Raw genomic sequence first — 20,550 nt, 5'->3', positions numbered from 1 at the left:
TCTAACATGATCTGAACACCCACGTGGAATGGAAAAAGGCCTCCAGAAATGTGTCGTAACTGAAAAATACAGTCGGCTGCAACTGTGACGAATCACTGAAACATACTGTCAGTTGCAACTGTATTAAAACACTGAAACATACTGTCAGCTGCAACTGTGATGAAACACGGAAACATACTGTCAGCTGCAACTGTGATAATTACTGAAACATACTGTCAGCTTTAACTGTGATGAAACACTGAAATGTACTGTCAGCTTTAACTGTGATGAATCTGGTTAAAACAGTGTGCATTAAGTGTGAAATGATTTTGATGTGATATGAAAGTATTATGTGAAATGATTTTGATGTGATATGAAAGTACAGCGATTTATGTTTCTAGAAATGTATCGCAATTGAGAACCGATTCACATTTAGATGGAATATTTGACTATTTTGGCTGCCCGAGCCAGTCTACCTCTGAAAATAACATACAGTCCTTGGACCTAGAGGAGTAACGGGGGCAGCAATCAGCAGTTGATACAATAACAAAGCGTACTACCTGCCCGTTTTGGTAAAAAGCTGAGGGATGGGGCTGGAGAAATGCAACCATCCATGATATCAACATTATAGTTTTAACCATGTTTTGAGGATATACAGTGTTTGTTTATATTTACTGACAAATATTAGTTTGAAAAAAACGTGTATTTTGGGTTCTGCATTTATAAGTGAATTCTTCAAGAAACAGATGGGTACATATCATTAATGTATAAGTCCCAAAATGGATGTAACAACAGCTGATTGCCCCTTTAAGACTACATATTCGGCTAATCTAATAGGAGATATTGAGGACTACAGTATTTCAGGCATTGTCATTGGATGCATCAATTATAAGGTTTTGTTGATGGTCCACTCTTGCTGTTCTACACGTTACAGTGAAGCTTCAGCCATTCCTACAGAACAACATTAAAGTGTAGAACTCCTTTATTGCATATTGGTTCAACGACTGAAGAAACGGTACTTACTGGTGTTAAACAGATCTCCAACCTCCACTTGTTCCTCATTCTCCTCTTTCACTCCAAAAACTGCATCCTCCTCTTCTTTTACAGTAACATCCTCCTCCTCTTTCACTCTGATCGGTCTTTCTCTTCTCCTTTCACTGTAACAGCCTCACCCTCTACTTGCTTTTGTATTGTAACATCCTCCTCTTCAATGAGAGCTTCTTTCTCCGTCCAGCAGACCTCCTCTTCTTTATCAGGAGGAGAGTAACTTAGTAAACTCATGGTCGGAGATTTTAGCTAGCTAGCATTAGTGACTAGCCTAGTTCTAAGCTAATTTAGCAAACCAGCTAGCTGACAAACAACATAAATATATAATTAAATGGGCCAACAAGTACATACGGAAGAAGTGTGTTTAGTACACAGCGACTAATATACACCAAAACAGTGTAAAGAGCGTGAATTTTGTAGCTATCTTTGCTAGAAAGCTACCGAGGTGTCTGACTAGCTGTTGTTGTTGAAGGAGCGTCCCGTCCACTAGATTATACGTCACACTGGCAGCGTCGCCTGAACCTAAAAGACGCACATCGCCATCTGCTGACTGGAGTGGGCAAGTTTTACTTTTCATTTATTTAATAAAAGTTTAATATTATATTACGTCGTTCAAAGAGACGCATGTGTTGATTGATTCGTGTTTAATGAGTGAGTATTTAAAACAAACTTTACACACCACTACATATTTGCATTGAACCATACTTCTGACATGGATCATTTTGACCCCAGAGGCACATCTTTTATCATAGCCAAAATGTGGTTTATTCAATTCTTCCAATTTTCATGACTTTGTCAATCAACTTGTTATTAATAAATCTAAATCATGGTTTAGTGTTTCTGTATCAAAATGGACTTTTAACAAATTCAAATCCTTTGGAGTAATTTTGACCCAAGCCAAAAGCACCTTTGATAAATAGGACATTTATTTCAAATCAAAATCACATTATATTGGTCACATACACATGTTTTGCAGATATTATTGCAGGTGTAGCGAAATGCTTGCGTTTCAAGCTCCGACAGTGCAGTAATTTCTAACAAGTAATATCTAACAATTTCACAACATATACCCAATACACACAAATCTAAGTATTTGAATCTAGGTTTCTCTGTAGACATGATCCATCCCACCAGAGGGTGGAGGGGTACCTTATCAGTGGTTTTGACCAGATAGACACCTGCAGACACACAGTATAGTGCCTCCCTTGTATTCTCCTAAGATTGGATTTTTCTATACCATGTATCACATGACTGTGTACAAAACTGCCAGCAGGAGAAAAATCTGCCAGCGATATACAGTGCATTCGTAAAGTATTCAGACCCCTTCACTTTTTCAACATTTTGTTACATTACAGCCTTATTCAAAAAAAATTCCCCTCATCAATCTACACATAACGTAATGACAAACCATTTGCAAATGTATTTACTTAAGTGTTCAGACCCTTTGCTAAGAGACTTGAAATTGCTTTCAGGTAAATCCTGTTTCCATTGATCATCCTTGAGATGTTTCGACAAATTGATTGGAGTCCACCTGTGGTAAATTCAATTGATTGGACATGATTTGGAAATGCACACACCTGTCTATATAAGGTCCCACAGTTGTCAGAGTGAAAACCAAGCCCTGAGGTCAAAGGAATTGTCAGAAGAGCTCTGAGAAAGGATTGTGTTGAGGCACAGATCTGGGGAAGGATACCAAAACATTTCTGCATCATTGAAGGTCCCCAAGAACACAGTGGCCACCATAATTCTTAAAAGGAAAAAGTTTGGAACCACCAAGACTCTTCCTAGGGCTGGCCACCCAGCCAAACTGAGCAATCTTGGTATTTTGGTATTTTATTAGGATCCCCATTAGCTGTTGCAAAAGCAGCAGCTACTCTTCCTGGGGTCCACACAAAACATGACACAAATCAATAGACAAGACCAGCTCAAGTACAGAAATACATACATTTGGGAGAAGGGCCTTGGTCAGGGAGGTGACCAAGAACCCGATGGTCACTCTGACAAAGCTCCAGAGTTCCTCTGTGTCGATGGGAGAACCTTCCAGAAGGACAACCATCTCTGCAGCACTCCACCAATCAGATCTTTACGGTAGAGTGGCCAGACGGAAACCACTCCTCAGTAAAAGGCACATGACAGCCTGCTTGGAGTTTGCCAAAAAACACAGAAAGGACTCTGACCATGAGAAACAAGATTCTCTGGTCTGATGAAACCAAGATTAAACTCTTTGGCCTGAATGCCAAGATTCACATCTGGAAGAAACCTGGCACCATCCCTACTGTGAAGCATGGGGGTGGCAGCATCATGCAGCGGGGAAGTTTTGCAGTGGCAGGGACTAGCAGACTAGTCAGGATCGAGGGAAAGATGAACACAGCAAAATACAAAAAGAATTCCACTGATGAGGCTCATAGAACAGGGGAGAAATAAATAGGGTTCTACATTGTGACATCAAAATACTCCTATTACAATGTTACAACATTCTACATTGTGACATCTAAAATACTCCTACTACAATGTTAAAACATTCTACATTGTGCCATTATTTCATTGATATCAGGAAACAACTCCTTCATGTATGTATTTTCTGATGTTTGATCAGAGATCTTTTATCAGAGTATCTCTTGTCACATTGATCACAGCTATGAAGTTTCTCTCCTGTGTGTGTTCTCTGGTGTGATACTAGGCTGCTTGACTGAGTAAAACTCTTCCCACATTGATTACAGCTATAAGGTTTCTCTCCTGTGTGTGTTCTCTGGTGTGATACTAGGCTGCTTGACTGAGTAAAACTCTTCCCACATTGATTACAGCTATAAGGTTTCTCTCCTGTGTGTGTTCTCTGGTGTGATATCAGGCTGCTTGACTGAATAAAACTCTTCCCACATTGACTACAGCTATAGGATTTCTCTCCTGTGTGTGTTCTCTGGTGTAGAGTCAGATGGCTAGATGTAACAAAACTCTTCCCACATTGATTACAGCTATAAGGTTTCACTCCTGTGTGTGCTCTCAGATGTACTATCAGCCAGCTTGAGTGATTAAAACTCTTCCCACATTGAGTACAGTTATAAGGTTTGTCTACTGTGTGTATTTTCAGGTGGGATTTTAAATCTGTTGAACTAACAAAACTCTTTCCACAGTCAGAGCAGTGGTAAGGTTTCTCTCCTGTGTGTGCTCTCAGGTGTACTATAAGACAGCTTGAGTGAGTAAAACTCTTCCCACATTGATCACAGCTATAAGGTTTCTCTCCAGTGTGAATTCTCTGGTGAGTTTTCAGGCAGCTTGACTGAGTAAAACTCTTCCCACATTGATCACAGCTATAAGGTTTCTCTCCAGTGTGAATTCTCTGGTGAGTTTTCAGGCAGCTTGACTGAGTAAAACTCTTCCCACATTGATCACAGCTATAAGGTTTCTCTCCAGTGTGAATTCTCAGGTGTACTTTTAGTGATTCTGATCTTAAGTAACTCTTCCCACAATCAAAACAGTGGTGAGATTTCTCTCCTGTGTGTACTTGCTGGTGTATTTTAAGTTCTGATGAAGATTTGCAACGTTTCCCACAGTCAGAGCAGCAGTGAGATTTCCTATCTGTGGGTCTCTGCTGGTGTTTCTTGAGGTGTTCTGAAGTGGAGAGACCCTTCTCTGCCTCGTTAGCATCATGATGTTGAGGCTCCCCAGAGGATCCACGATAGTTACGTCTCTCTCCTGTGTGAAAAACAAGTCAGACAGATGATTAAAGGCCCACAACAGCAGAAATCCACCGTTAAAGGTGATGCCAAAAGCGTAGCCATGATGTTGTACAACAATTGACGTCTGTAATGAATGTTAAAATTACTTCAGAATTGTCTTAAGACAGTCAAGTGAGCAACAATAGTCCTATTTAGTCATATTTTCACAATAGTAGTAACATCAATGATGGTAGGCTAGAAATAAGTAAAAGTTGTTGATATCCTAAGCAGTGTGCCTGGCAACTTTTGGTCTCCAATATAGGCCCCTTTCTGTGTTTTCTAAAATTGCAACAAGGGTGATGCACACGCAATTTGGGTGCAGAAACACCTCCCTGGATTATAAATCATTTCATATTTCAGGTGAAACATGGAAACTAAAATGTCTCATGACATTTCATAAACTGATGACCAGATAATTGTGTGAATAATCCCACTAGGCTACTCTGTAATGTGTTGTCATTCTAAATGTCCTGAATAAAGAAAAATAGCTCTGTGTGTTGTACAATAGCATATACATCACGGAACAGTTCTCTACACATTATGAGCTAAGTATCTCTGTGTCCAGACAGACTAACGCGACCCTACTATAAATCAAGCAGACAATAACATTATAAACATCAATTTGTTAGGGATGTTGGATCCAACGTGGAGCACGGCATAACCGTCTTTACCAGAGTAATGAATGAAGAAGCACTTTGGTTGTTGTTGCATGTCGTGATGTTTGTCATTTGACTGGCATGCAGAAAATGATTTCATGGATCAACTGATGATAGTTGAACATGTGACTGTAACTAAACAGCTACTGTATTAAGTATTATGTGTAATTATTGAATAACAGCATTAATGAGTGTCGATTTGGGTGTTGTGAATCAACTTAAGGTGACTCTCGGATTTAGCAAACTGAAATCATTTAGGATTTCTGTGCCCATGAAAACTGTTCTTCCAGCGTAAGGAGACACTACATGTTACGTAGTTAGAGAGCAATTCAGAGACCTGAAAACAAAAAAATGTCCAACAGCAAGATCCAGTATTTAAGTTTCACATATGACAAGCTTAACGTTATGACTATAACTACTGTTCCCTGAAGGAGGGAAACTAGGTACTATTAAATCCACACGTTATGACTACAACTAATGTAGCACGCAGATCGGTAGAAATTGTAAGATAAATTGGCACTCCAAATGGAAAAAAGTTTGCAGATTTTACCGGAAACTTCAGGAGCATAACGTCACAATTTATGAAGGCCAGCAGCAGGTCGGTTGGTTATTCTCTTCTGGTTATATTGATCTCTGGCTTCTTCAAGTCATTTGTGTTAATTATTTTATCAAACGCTTGAAGCATCAGTTCAGTTCAAGTTCTGCACATAGTTTTTTTAAATAAATTTGATAAAACACAAACAGTTGATTTGATTAAACACATACAGTTGATTTTACTAAACACACATGTGTCTATATGGAAAAATATATGTCATTACATTTCAACCTACCAATTGGTAGAAAGAAAAATCTACTTTTTATTTATTTATCTGGGACAGCCCTAGAACATACAACATACATGCATTCAGACCCCTTCCCTTTTTACACATTTTGTTACGTTACAGCCTTATTCTAAAATGGATGACATTTTTAAAAGTGCTCAATCTGACATTACAATACCCCTTAATGCCATCACAAAACCCCATAAAAGTGAGAAAAAAGATTAGTGGTAGATTGTATCTCTCTAGGTCATGCCAGTAGGCTACAGTAGGTTGTATCTCTCCAGGTCATGCCAGTAGCTTGAAACTCTCTAGGTCATGCCAGTAGGTTACAGTAGGTTGTAACTCTCTAGGTTATGCCAGTAGGCTACAGTAGGTCGTAACTCTCTAGGTTATGCCAGTAGGTTACAGTAGGTTCTAACTCTCTAGGTTATGCCAGTAGGTTACAGTAGGTTGTAACTCTCTAGGTTATGCCAGTAGGTTACAGTAGGTTCTAACTCTCTAGGTTATGCCAGTAGGTTACAGTAGGTTGTAACTCTCTAGGTTATGCCAGCAGGCTACAGTAGTTTGTATCCAAGAGGAAACAATGATCAAAGAGTCGAATTTGGTCAACAACAAAATTAACGGCTATTTGCTATTTGAAGTTTACTTGATACAACAGAAGTTTCGTGGTGCTTAAGTTATGTGGACACGTGACATACCAACAACTTTGATAAAAACACTATAGGAGTTGTCGCCAGATCGCTATGGATATTCATGCTAGTAGCTCTCTCTAGCCACCTCTACCGGGTGGACTGTATAGAACAGTGTGTTCATCTCTACCAGGTGGACTGTATAGAACGGTGTGTTCTAATAAAACACTATAGGAGTTGTCTTCAGATTGCTATGCATATTCATGCTAGTAACTTAGCATCTCTCTCCATTGAATACAGGCGGTTGACGTCAACAACCCTCATAGAATATATATAAAAATAAAAAAAAGATTACGATAACAAGAAGTATCCACCAATCCAAAGAAAGGGCAGGCGGGAGCTAGAGAACCCTCAGTGCCGCTTTGTGGACAACGACAACCCCTTGTTTGGGCAGAGAGACATCTTGTCAGTATATCCATAATCTTTGGTGTAGTCAACCCAACTCTCACATGGCACTATTGGGGGGCACGGTGTGTAGTAAATCATCACTACATTAAAATCACTAAAGGCCGTGCCCCCCAGTCTGCGGTCAGCAGATAGACCCTTCTCAAATATATATGTTTAGTCACTTTTTGGAAACGGAACGGAGAAAACAAGCTTGTTGTCTACGTCTTCTGATTCTAGACATATCAGTTATCATCCTAGGGCCCTCCGTTGAAGAGGTATTGACGAGCCAACTCCGAATATCCTAAATTAAAAACACATTTAAGGCGGTACTTACTGGTGTCAAACAGATCTCCTATCTCCACCTCTTCGTCTTTCAATGTGACAGTAATCTCCCCTTCCTTCTTCACTCCAAAAACTGCATCCTCCTCTTCTTCCACTCTGAACGCGTCTTCCTCTTCTTTAACTGAAACGTCTTTCTCTTCTTTTTTTACTGTGACATCCTCTTCTTCCTTCTCCTCTTTCACGACAATGTTCAGCCCCAGAGCTTCTTTCTCCGTCCAGCAGACCCCCTCTTCTTTAACAGGAGGGGAGAAGTTTAGGGAGCTCATGGTCGGGGATGTTAGCTAGCTATCATTAGCAACTAGGCTAGTGCTAACTTAACCAGCCAGCTACTATAGCTAATAAAAAATAACGTAATATTAAATAGGTTAACAAGAAGATACGACAGAAGTGTGTCTAAAACACAGTAGCTAATATACACCGAAAGCGTATAAATAGCTTGAATCTTTCGGCTATGTTGGCTAGAAAGCTACCGCGGTGGTTGACGAGCTGTTTCTGAAGAACCGTCCACTAGATCATACGTCACGCTGGCAGCGTCGCCTGAAAGACGCACATCGCCGTCTGCTGACTGGAGGGGAAACGCAGTTGAGGATCATATTTTATTTTCAGACAAAGATGATATTTAAATGGATTTAATTAAATTATACTATTATATTGAGACATACAAAGACCTGACTGTGTTGATTGATTAGTGCGAACAAAACAATGTTTACTACAGTACATTTAAGGCCGTTTCATTAAGTCAAACAACATCTTAATAAGTAGCCAGCTACTGAAGGTCTATACTGCTCCTACATGGTGTAACAATATATCATGTAGATGTATATAATGAACAGACTAGGTCTATACTGCTCCTACATGGTGTAACAATACATTATGTAGATGTATATAATGAACAGACTAGGTCTATAATGCTCCTACATGGTGTAACAATACATCCATTCAAAAGTTTGGGGTCACTTAGAAATGTCTTTGTTTTTGAAAGAAAAGCACATTTTTTTATAAACAGTGTGCAGGCCTTCTTGTTCTTTAACAAAGATTTTGTAAACAGTGTTTTTGCATGCAGCAACTCAACCAGTCTCTGAACAGTTGATGTTTAGATGTGTCTGTTACTTGAACTCTGTGAAGCATTTATTTGGGCTGCCATCCGAGGTGCAGTTAACTCTAATGAACGTATCTTCTGCAGCAGAGGTTACTCTGGGTCTTCCTTTCCTGTTGCGGTCCTCATGAGAGCCACCCATACCTTGTCACAACACAACTGATTGGCTCAAACACATTAAGAAGGAAAGAATTTCCACAAATTAACATTTTACTAGGCACACCTGTTTATTGAAATGAATTCCAGGTGACTACCACATGAAGCTGGTTGAGATTATGCCAAGAGTGTGCAAAGCTGTCATCAAGGCAAAGGGTGACTTTCCAGCCAATTGTGTCAAAAATAGGTTCATTACTCAAGGCTTTGAGCAACACAGAATTTAGAACAGCCAAATTATTATAGATGGTGTTCCACACCCCGTAGAGCGTGCTCAGCGTTGCCTTTATGTCATTTACTAAACCACTGGCCGTGTTCGAGAGCATCAAATCCATGCTGCATCGTGGGTAAATGGTGACTGGCTGACTGAGTTATAAATAATAATGAGTAGTTATTTATGATGCAAGGATCAGATCAGTCAGTCGGCAGTCACCTGCACTGTCGAACAAGCACAATACCAAACCAATCAAATCAAATCAAATGGTTTTTGTCACATTCACTGAAAACAACAGGTACTGAGTCAATGTGCAGGCGTACAGGTTAGTAATGAGGCTATATACAGGGGGTACCGGTACTGAGTCAAAGTGCAGGGGTACAGGTTAGTCGAGGTAATTGAGATAATATGTGCATGTAGGTAGGAGTAAAGTGACTCTGCATTGATAAAACAGCGAGTAGCAGAAGCGTAAAGAAAGGGGGTGGGACGGTCAATCTAAATAGTCCAGATGCCATTTGACTACTTGTTCAGCAGTCTTATAGCTTGGGGGGAGAAGCTGTGAAGGAGTCTTTTGGACCTAGACTTGGGGCTCTGGTACCGCTTGCAGAGAGAAGAGTCTGTGACTTGGGTGACTGGAGTCTTTGACAATTTTTGGGGCCTTCCTCTGACACTGCCTATTCTTGGATGGCAGGAAGCTTGGCCCCAGTGTTGTATTCTGCTGTACGCACTACCCACTGTAGTGCCTTACGGTTGGATGCTGAGCAGGAACTGTCTTGGTGTGTTTGGACCATGATTGTTTGTTGATGTGGACACCAAGGAACTCTCAACCAGCTCCACAACAGCCCCGTCGATGTTAATGGGGGCCTGTTCGGCCCTCCTTTTCATGTAGTCCACGATCACCTCCTCTGTCTTGCTTACATTGAGGGAGAGGTAGTTGTCCTGGCACCACACTGCCAGGTCTCTGACCTCCTCTGTCAGGGAGAGGTTGAAAATGTCAGTGAAGACAATTGCCAGTTGGTCCGCGCATGCTCTGGGTACACGCCCTGGTAATCTGTCTGGCCCCGCAACGTTGTGAATGTTGACCTGTCTAAAGGTCTTGCTCACATCGGCTATGGCGAGTGTGATCACACAGTCATCCGGAACAGCTGGTGCTCTCAATAATGCTTCAGAGTTGCTTGCCTCATAGCGAGCATAAAAGGCATTTATCTCGTCTGGCAGCTCGTTTCCACATTTTCTTCAGGTGAATGACAGGGACTTGGGCCTGGTCTCCTGAAAGCAGTATATACTTCGCATCAGACTCGTTAAAGAAAAAATAATTGTCAAGTTCGAGGTGACAAATCGCTGTTCTGAAGTCCAGAAGCTCTACCGTGCTAACACAATCCCACAGTGCATGAAAGCATGAGGTGTGGCTAACGTTAGCAAGCTTGAGCTAGATACCAAGGTAGCATACAAACTTGGTATCACAGAGTAGATACTCCACATGACGTTGAGATATAGTGCATTGTGGGTAGTTTAGAAGATATCCAGAAATAAGTCACAAAATATGTAATACAGCAAAAACATAACTGTTTGTACTTATAGGTAACTACATCATGACTACAACTCAGTTACTAAGGCTTTAACCACACTGTATTGTTACTCTGGTGAGTAAAAACTCATGCTTCCTACACTTTAACGTGTCTGAAATCAAATATACATTTTACTCAACTGCGTTACCCACTCCAGTCAGCAGGTGGTGGTGTGGGAATTTAAGGCAATGCTGCTGGTGTGACGTATAATCTAGTGGATGGAACGCTTCTTTCAACAGCAGCAACAGCTAGTCAGCCACCTCGGTAGCTTGCTAGACAAAATAGCCGAACCAATTATTTATAGCCATTGATTCTTGAAGAATATAACACATGCCTCATGAGCTTAGTTCAACTGTTGTACCCCATCAGAACCCAAAATAAGCTTATTTTTTTAACTCCAATATTTAGAAACAATGTAAACCAACATTGTATAGCCTCAACATGGTTAAAACTATAATGTTGATATCATGGATGGTCAGTCCTTCCATCCATAGGTCTGTCAATGATTTTGAAAGTAGTTAAATTTCTCCAGCCCCATCATCATCTTATTACCAAAACACTGGTGGAATGACAGCTTTGTTATGGTTTCAACTGCAGATTGGTTGGTTGATTGTGTGGGTTTTTTAAAGGGGCTATCTAGGATTTAAACTGCAACAAAATGTCAGCCCTGAGACTTGGTTTGGTAAACAGCTGAGGGATGGGGGCTAGAGAAATGTAACCACTCTCAAATTCATAGAGAAAGCTATTGTAGCAACCGTAACCCTACACCTAGCTACCCCATCAAGAAGTTCAGACTTCTTGGCATAACAGTTATAAGGTGTTGACTTGACAGTTCCTGGACCCAGGTTTGAGTCCAGCTCTGGGCTACCCCCTGAATTTACTACAGTGTAAATACAAGGACTGGCTGTCCATAAGGTCAAAATGATAGTTTTAACCTGACAAAGATGTTGGTTCCCAATTGGGGACCAGCCCCCCCACCGTCAGCTGGAACGGTGGCGCACGGAATGCAAAAATATTCTTAGAAATATTTAACCTCCACACATTAACAAGTCCAATAGCTCAAATGAAAGATAAACAACTTGTTTATCTAGCCAGCAAGTCAGATTTCTAAAATGTTTTACGGCGAAAACATAGCACATATTTATGTCAAACCACCACCGAAGACACACCGAAGACACAGCTAATTTCCATAGCCAAATTGAACAAAATATGCAATCACCAAACGCAGGATTAAAAGAAAAATAATTTCACTAACCTTTTGAAATCTTCATCAGATGACAGTAATATAACATGTTACACAGTACATTTATGTTTTTTTCAATAATATGCTATAAATATCCATAAATCTCTGTTTACAATGACGCCATGTTAAAAAAATGCTACTCAAATGTCCGGAGAAATGACGATGGCTTCTGCACACGCCGTCAGCTAACATGGAATACACAACAAACTTTGACTAAATATGCATGTTCTACATATATATAGAAAGATACACTTCTTCTAAATGCAATCGCTGTGTTACATTTATTTTTAACTTTACAGATTTCGTTCACTAGGCTATAATGTGAGTCGGCGCTCAGGAATTAGCATTTTGGCTCCTCTATCTCGGAGTCCACATAAACCCAAATTTAACACATAAATGTTCCCTTACCTTTGCTGTTCTTCCATCAGAAGACCTGGAAGGGTTTATACTTACCAAAAACAGCTTTAGTTTTGAAGTCTGTGTCTTTCGGTTATCAAACACGACATATTTCGGTTGAAATGCAGCCAAAAAGTAAAGTTGGTGCGCACCAAAACGTCGAAATTACATATTATATGTCGACTAAACTTGTCAAACTTGGTTCAGAACACAGCGTTAGCATGCTATATAGCTTCACAGCAATTCTCAGGACGAAGAGAAACACAGGCATTGTTTAATCAATCTTGGAAGAAAGACACCACCGGAGCAGAACGCGCATGAGAGTAACCTGTTTTCTCGCGTGACCGAAAGGATTCGGCCCGTCATTAATCTCGTGAGCGCGCGATTCACACAATGAGAAGCCCCATTGAAAGCGGACACCGCGCTGAAGGCATAGGAACTGTTCCCAGGACTGTAGGTGCTTGGGAAGGGTGGGGGCGATGACGTCAAAGTTGGGCCAACTTTTTGGATGACAAGAGAGAGTTTGGGAGAATGAGTGCCCTGAGAGTTCTGCTTTACTTACAGACATAATTTAAACGGTTTTAGAAGCTTTAGAGTGTTTTCTATTCAATAATAATTTTTAATTGCATATATTAGCAATTTTTGACAGATTTGTTTTCTGTTTACCATGGGCACGCAATCACCCCAAAGGGGGCAGCAATCAGCCCTATCCTTAACAGGTTTTAACCAGATTCCGAGGTTCTGCAGTGCTTGTTTACAAACAGTGGCATTATAAGAGCTTATGTTTTGGTTTCTGGTGGGGTAATACAGCATTTAAACTACGCCACTTTGTTTACATACCCTACATTACTCATCTCATATATATATTGTACTCTAAACCATCTACTCCATCTTGCCTATGCCGTTCTGTACCATCCCTCATGTTAGAATACTCATACTAACTGTACTATTTGTGAAGTACATTGAGTATACAGTATGCTTATTGGCCATAGTATGATTTTTTTTAAATTAACTTATTTTCCCCTCACTTTTATTTAACCAGGTAGGCAAGTTGAGAACAAGTTCTCAGTTCTCATAACTGCGACCTGGCCAAGATAAAGCAAAGCAGTTCGACACATATAACAACAGAGTTACACGTGGAGTAAACAAACATACAGTCAATAATACAGTAGAAAAAGTCTATATACAATGTGAGCAAATGAGGTGAGATAAGGGAGGTAAATAAATAGGCCATTGTGGCGAAGAAAACACAATATAGCAATTAAAACACCGGAATGGTAGATTTGCAGTAGATGAGTGAGCAAAGTAGAAATACTGGGGTGCAAAGGAGCAAGATAAATACAGTAGGGGATGAGGTAGTTGTTTTGGCTATTTATAGATGGGCTATGTAACAGGTGCAGTGATCTGTGAGCTGCTCTGACAGTTGGTGCATAAAGCTAGTGAGAGAGATTTTTGTAGTTCGTTCCAGGCATTGGCAGCAGAGAACTGGAAGGAGAGGTGGCCAAAGGAGGATTTGGCTTTGGGGGTGACCAGTGAGATATACCTGCAGGAACGAGTGCTACGGGTGGGTGCTGCAATGGTGACCAGCGAGCTGAGATAAGGCAGGACTTTACCTAGCAGGGTCTTGTAGATGACCTGGAGCCAGTGGGTTTGGCGACGAGTATGAAGTGAGGGCCAGCCAACGAGAGCATACAGGTCGCAGTGGTGGGTAGTATATGGGGCTTTGGTGACAAAACGGATGGCACTGTGATAGACTGCATCCAATTTGTTGAGTAGGGTGCTGGAGGCTATTTTGTAAATGACATCGCCAAAGTCGAGGATCGGTAGGATGGTCAGTTTTACAAGGGTACGTTTGGCAGCATGAGTGAAGGATGCTTTGTTGCGAAATAGGAAGCCAATTTTAGATTTAACTTTGGATTGGAGATGTTTGATGTGAGTCTGGAAGGAGAGTTTACAGTCTAACCAGACTAGAGGTCGACGATTATGATTTTTCAACACCGATACCGATACCGATTATTGGAGGACCAAAAAACCCGATACCGATTAATCGGCCGATTAAAAAAAAAACATATATATATATATATATAATAATTTGTATTTGTAATAATGACAATTACAACAATACTGAATTAACACTTATTTTAACTTAATATACTACATCAATAAAAATCCATTTAGCCTCAAATAAATAATGAAACATGTTCAATTTGGTATAAATAATGCAAAAACAAAGTGTTGGAGAAGTAAAAGTGCAATATGTGCCATGTGAACATTTGAAAGTTGGTGTTTCCTTTTAACATGAGACTTCAATATTCCAAGGTAAGAGGTTTTTGGTTGTAGTTATGCCTTTGACTATTGGATGTTCTTATAGGCACTATAGTATTGCCAGTGTAACAGTATAGCTTCCGTCCCTCTCCTCGCCCCGAACCAGGAACACATCGACAACTGCCACACTCGAAGCAGCGTTACCCATCGCTCCACAAAAGCCGCGGCCCTTGCAGAGCAAGGGGAATAACTACTCCAATCTCAGAGCGAGTGACGTTTGAAACACTATTAGCGCACACCCAGCTAACTAGCTAGCCATTTCACATTGGTTACACCAGACATTGGGCTGACAGGCTTGAAGTCATAAACAGCGCTGTGCTTGCGAAGAGCTGCTGGCAAAACGCACAAAAGTGCTGTTTAAATGAATGCTTACGAGCCTGCTGTTGCCTACCATCGCTCAGTCAGACTCCTCTATCAAATCATAGACTTAATTATAACATAACACACAGAAATACAAGCCTTTCGTCATTAATATGGTCAAATCCGGAAACTATCATTTAGAAAACAAAACGTTTATTATTTCAGTGATATACGGAACCGTTCAGTATTTTATCTAACAGGTGGCATCCCTAAGTCTAAATATTCTTGTTATATTGCACCTTCAATGTTATGTCATAATTACGTACAATTCTGGCAAATTAGTTCGCAATGAGCCAGGCTGCCCAAACTGTTGCATATACCCTGACTCTGCGTGCAATGAACGCAAGAGAAGTGACACAATTTCACCTGGTTAATATTGCCTGCTAACCTGAATTTATTTTAGCGAAATATGCAGGTTTAAAAAATATATACTTCTGTGCATTGATTTTAAGAAAGGCATTGGCGTTTATGGTTAGGTACAGTCGTCCAACGATTGTGCTTTTTTTGCAAATGCGCTTTTGTTAAATCATCCCCCAGCGTTGCATCGATTATATGCAACGCAGGACACGCTAGGTAAACTAGTAATATCATCAACCATGTGTAGTTATAACTAGTGTAATGAAGTGCTATTTCCTATGCAAATGACCAGCTTACTGCTATTGCATTGCTATAACTGAGACAACACATAGCAACGTATTTTCACAGTAAAACATGGTAGGGCTCATACAGGATATCTCTCACACACACACTCACTGCAAGGACACACAGACTTGCCAAGACAGGAACGCACACACATACACACACGCAGCCCCTCCCCTTCTGGATGGGCTCCAAAGACAAAGAACTCTGTCGAGAACCAATGGGATACTGACACCAGGCTGGAGGAGACTGTCTATCATCTACAAGCAACCTACCAGAAGCCAGGACTACCAGAATCTACCTACGTCATTTCAATGTATAAAATGAACTGTCCGACATGTGTCCGGTCTCTTTTTTCCAATAGTTCACATAAGAACTTGACGAAACGGGGCCGTGCCGCACGAATTGCCAGATATCATTACTCTTGAATAAACGGCCTTTACTATACCGTATCCGCCTTGTCCAGAGTCGCAACTTGGTCTCGTTTCTCATATATCTATTCATCAACACTAGTGATTATGATTGATTGATTTAATGCTAGCTAGCAACATACCTTGGCTTCTACTGCATTCACGTAACAGGCAGTCTCCTCGTGGTGTGCAATGTAATCAGGTGGTTAGAGCGTTGGACTAGTTAACTGTAAGGTTGCAAGATTGGATACTCCGAGCTGACAAGTTGAAAATCTGTCGTTCTGCCCCTGAACAAGGCAGTTAACCCACCGTTCCTAGGCCGTCACTGAAAATAAGAATGTGTTCTTAACTGACTTGCCTAGTTATATAAAGGTATAAAACATAATTAAAAAATAATAATAATTGGCACAATCGGCGCCCAAAAATAACGATTTCCGATTGTTATGAAAACTCAGCCCTAGTTATGAAATTGTTATGAAAACTCGGCCCTAATTATTAATTAATCGGTCGACTTCTAAATCAGACACCTAGTTATTTGTAGCGAATAGCGGTGACGCAAGTAGCTCATGGATGTGTTTTAACAAGACCGTTTCTCCGGTAGGGCAACATCTGTAAAATATCGCCTACTTGGTAGTGTGTGCAGGTGCTCGACCAGTCGGCGAAAGCCCACATCCTCCGCGACAGAGAACGGTTGATTGTCAAGGGCAATGAATTTCATTATCTTGTCGTTAATGGATTTCCATTATCTTGGCAGTAATGTATTTGATAAGATGGTTGTTGCTGTCAGGGGGAGGTTGAGGTGATGTTATGGGTCCTACAGTAGGTCTATGTTGTTAGGTGAAGTTATGGGTCCCACAGTCGTTCTATGTTATTGTTAGGTTAAGTTATGGGCAATTTGTTAAACACTTAGTGGACGAACCCTCATTCTCAGGCTGATGGCAAAGCTAGCCAAAGAGCATTTTACTGGTTTAAGTGTTTTTTAAGTATAAAGCAGTTGATTTGCAACAATAACACACAGGACATTCAAACGAGCCTTACAGTTATAATCCAAAACTAATGTGAAATGCACTCATATGCAACCTGTAAATGGAGGCTATTTTTTGCCAGCCTATGAGAACTCTCCTGAGTTTTCCGCCACGGTGGTGAATTAGTGAATAGACACAGAGCTTAATGTGAGTTTCCTTCAGTAAAACTCCTGTTCTTGCATTCAGAATACTTTGTGAAAAACTAAAATCTTTGCTCACCAGTTTTGCTCCAGGCAGATATACTACGTCCATAACTGGTGGTTTCCTCATTACCAGATATACTACATCCATAACTAGGGGTTTCCTCATTAGCAGATATAGTACATCCATAACTAGTGGTTTCCTCATTACCAGAAATGCTACATCCATAACTATTGGTTTCCTCATTAGCAGGTAGGAGTTTCTGCAATCAAATTGCGTGTGCATTGCCCTCGTGCTGCAATTTAAGCAAACACAGAAAGGGGCTTATATTGAGATCAAGTCGTCTGGCACACTGCTTAGGAATTCAACAACTTTAATAACTTTCTTCTAGCCTACAATCATCTATGTTTCTACTGATGTGAAAACAAGACAAAATAGCACTTTCTCACTTGACTGTCTTAAGACAACTGTCAAATAATTGTAACATTCATTACAGACGTCAATTGTTGTACAACATCATGGCTACACTGTTGGCATCACCTTTTACATTGGATTTCTGATGTTGTGGACCTTTAACAATCTGTCTGACTTTGTTGTTCACACAGGAGAGAGACATGACTATCTTGGATCCTCTGGGGAGCCTCAACGACCTCATGATGCTGACAAGGCAGCTGCTCTGACTGTGGAAAGAGTTTTGTTTCTGCAGGATGTTTAGAATCACACCAGAGAATACAAACAGGAGGGAAACCTTATAGATGTAACATATCTATTCCCACATTGATCATATCTTGCAGTCTTACTAAACAGCCGAGAACACACACAGGAGAGAAACCTTAAGCTGTGATCAATGTGACAGGAGATACTCGGATAAAATATTTCTGATTAAACATCAGAAAATACATACATGAAGGAGTTGTTTCATGATATCAATGAAATAATATTTTAACATTGTAGTAGGAGTATTTTAATGATGTCACAATGTAGAACCCTAAATGTTTGTCCCATGTTCTATTGATTTTAGCCTCAGGGGGAAAATCCAGGCTCTGAATTGAAAAGTGTACTATTTATGGGGTCTAACAAAAAGTGACTAACAAAAAAAGAGTTGTGTTGCACTTACAGCATTGGTGACCCACTTGAATCAATATGTAGCTAGCTATTTTCTACAAGTTGTCTTCTAACCAGTGATGTTTACATTATTCCCAGATTCCGTGTGGTTTTTGAGATGTTAGTTTTAATGAACAAAGGGGTATACATTTGGTGTTGATATTTTATATTTACAATTCATGTAATATTTAGTAATCATGATTATTTATGCAACCAACTGACAATTTTTGGTTGCAATTATATTGACATTGTTGCCCTGCTTTCATTCTCAGATGTGCAACCCAAATGTACTAGAGCATGACATTGGGGACTGGGCCCCGATCCAACAACATGCCTATCGAGTGAACCCTGAAAAGAGAGCGAAGCTCCACAGTGAGGTGGAAAGTTACTAAGGATATTGCAGGAGCTTCCTCTTAAAATCAGACATGTGGTAAGGACAACTTGGTTGCTGATTGTCTCAAGGGTGGGCAGTCGAAAAGTTGTGTGTTTGCCAGTGCGTTACAATTTGTTTTGACTGCAAGTTTTTCCATATTGGAGATTAGTTTTGTTTGAGTTCTAGAGTTCTGGCTCTCTTTTGTTTAGCACGTAGGAAAGTGGGATACCTAGTCAGTTGTACAACTGAATGCATTCAACTGAAATGTGTCTTCGGTGCACTGATTGGTGTCACCTCGTTAGTCAGTATGTGTTACACCTGTGCTGGCTTGTCCATCTTGTTAGTGGGAAGGTGTTTTTTTTATTTTTTATTTTTTATTTTTTTATTTCACCTTTATTTAACCAGGTAGGCTAGTTGAGAACAAGTTCTCATTTGCAACTGCGACCTGGCCAAGATAAAGCATAGCAGTGTGAGCATACAACAAAGAGTTACACATGGAGTAAACAATTAACAAGTCAATAACACAGTAGAAAACAAAGGGGGGGTCTATATACAATGTGTGCAAAAGGCATGAGGAGGTAGGCAAATAATTACAATTTTGCAGATTAACACTGGAGTGATAAAAGATCAGATGGTCATGTACAGGTAGAGATATTGGTGTGCAGAAGAGCAGAAAAGTAAATAAATAAAAACAGTATGGGGATGAGGTAGGTGAAAAGGGTGGGCTATTTACCAATAGACTATGTACAGCTGCAGCGATCGGTTAGCTGCTCAGATAGCTGATGTTTGAAGTTGGTGAGGGAGATAAAAGTCTCCAACTTCAGCGATTTTTGCAATTCGTTCCAGTCACAGGCAGCAGAGTACTGGAACGAAAGGCGGCCAAATGAGGTGTTGGCTTTAGGGATGATCAGTGAGATACACCTGCTGGAGCGCGTGCTACGGATGGGTGTTGCCATCGTGACCAGTGAGCTGAGATAAGGCGGAGCTTTACCTAGCATAGACTTGTAGATGACCTGGAGCCAGTGGGTCTGGCGACGAATATGTAGCGAGGGCCAGCCGACTAGAGCATACAAGTCGCAGTGGTGGGTGGTATAAGGTGCTTTAGTGACAAAACGGATGGCACTGTGATAGACTGCATCCAGTTTGCTGAGTAGAGTGTTGGAAGCCATTTTGTAGATGACATCGCCGAAGTCGAGGATCGGTAGGATAGTGAGTTTTACTAGGGTAAGCTTGGCGGCTTGAGTGAAGGAGGCTTTGTTGCGGAATAGAAAGCCGACTCTTGATTTGATTTTCGATTGGAGATGTTTCACCAGAGCTGGGCCAGGTTCTATTTAAGAGTGTCTGGCCCAGTGCTCCAGTTGTCTGATAGATGTGGAGAATCAACACCTTTTAGTTGCGCCACTTCCTGCCTTTGAGTTTGGTGTGGGTTTTTCTTTTGTTTGTCTCTTCTTGGGCAGATTTAGTGGGTCTCATGGTGGGTGTCTTTTAGGTCCCAGTTGTTGTTACTAGTCAACATTCAGTGGACACACCCATAGTGTCTTTCAGAGCCCCTCCTAAAAAACAAGCTTGTATTTTGAGTTGGATATTGCATCCAATTCATATTTTAATTAATGGCATTTCCTTAGAATGTTCATTAGTCTTTCAGTTGTTGTTTTTTATTTCTGTTTTTTCCTGTGAAGCCATTGTCTGAAATGTGCTGTATAAATAAAGCTCGATTTGATTTCAACAAATGAACAATCAACAGACTCTTGGTCTAATCAAATGTATTTATATAGCTGATATCTCATTTTTTACCCCTTTTTCTCCCCAATTTTGTGGTATCCAATTGTTTTCGTAGCTACTATCTTGTCTCATCGCTACAACTCC

At 40.5% G+C, this 20,550-nt stretch overlaps 1 protein-coding gene across 1 annotated transcript; it reads right to left on the bottom strand.

Moving 5' to 3' along the window:
* Window positions 1-3,592: 3,592 nt before the first annotated feature.
* Window positions 3,593-8,188, bottom strand: LOC116355350 (zinc finger protein 501-like). Its single transcript, XM_031798751.1, has 2 exons — window positions 7,630-8,188; window positions 3,593-4,719 (listed from the first exon to the last, which is right to left on the bottom strand). Exons 1-2 carry the CDS (start codon window positions 7,901-7,903, stop codon window positions 3,593-3,595), a joined length of 1,401 nt encoding a protein of 466 aa, XP_031654611.1. The 5' UTR covers window positions 7,904-8,188.
* Between the last annotated feature and the right edge of the window lie 12,362 nt (window positions 8,189-20,550).

The sequence above is a fragment of the Oncorhynchus kisutch genome, linkage group LG20, assembly GCF_002021735.2.
Source record: "Oncorhynchus kisutch isolate 150728-3 linkage group LG20, Okis_V2, whole genome shotgun sequence".
NCBI lineage: Eukaryota > Metazoa > Chordata > Actinopteri > Salmoniformes > Salmonidae > Oncorhynchus > Oncorhynchus kisutch.
The sequence above is the reverse complement of the archived record's forward strand: the minus strand, read 5'-3'. Positions and strand labels throughout refer to the sequence as shown.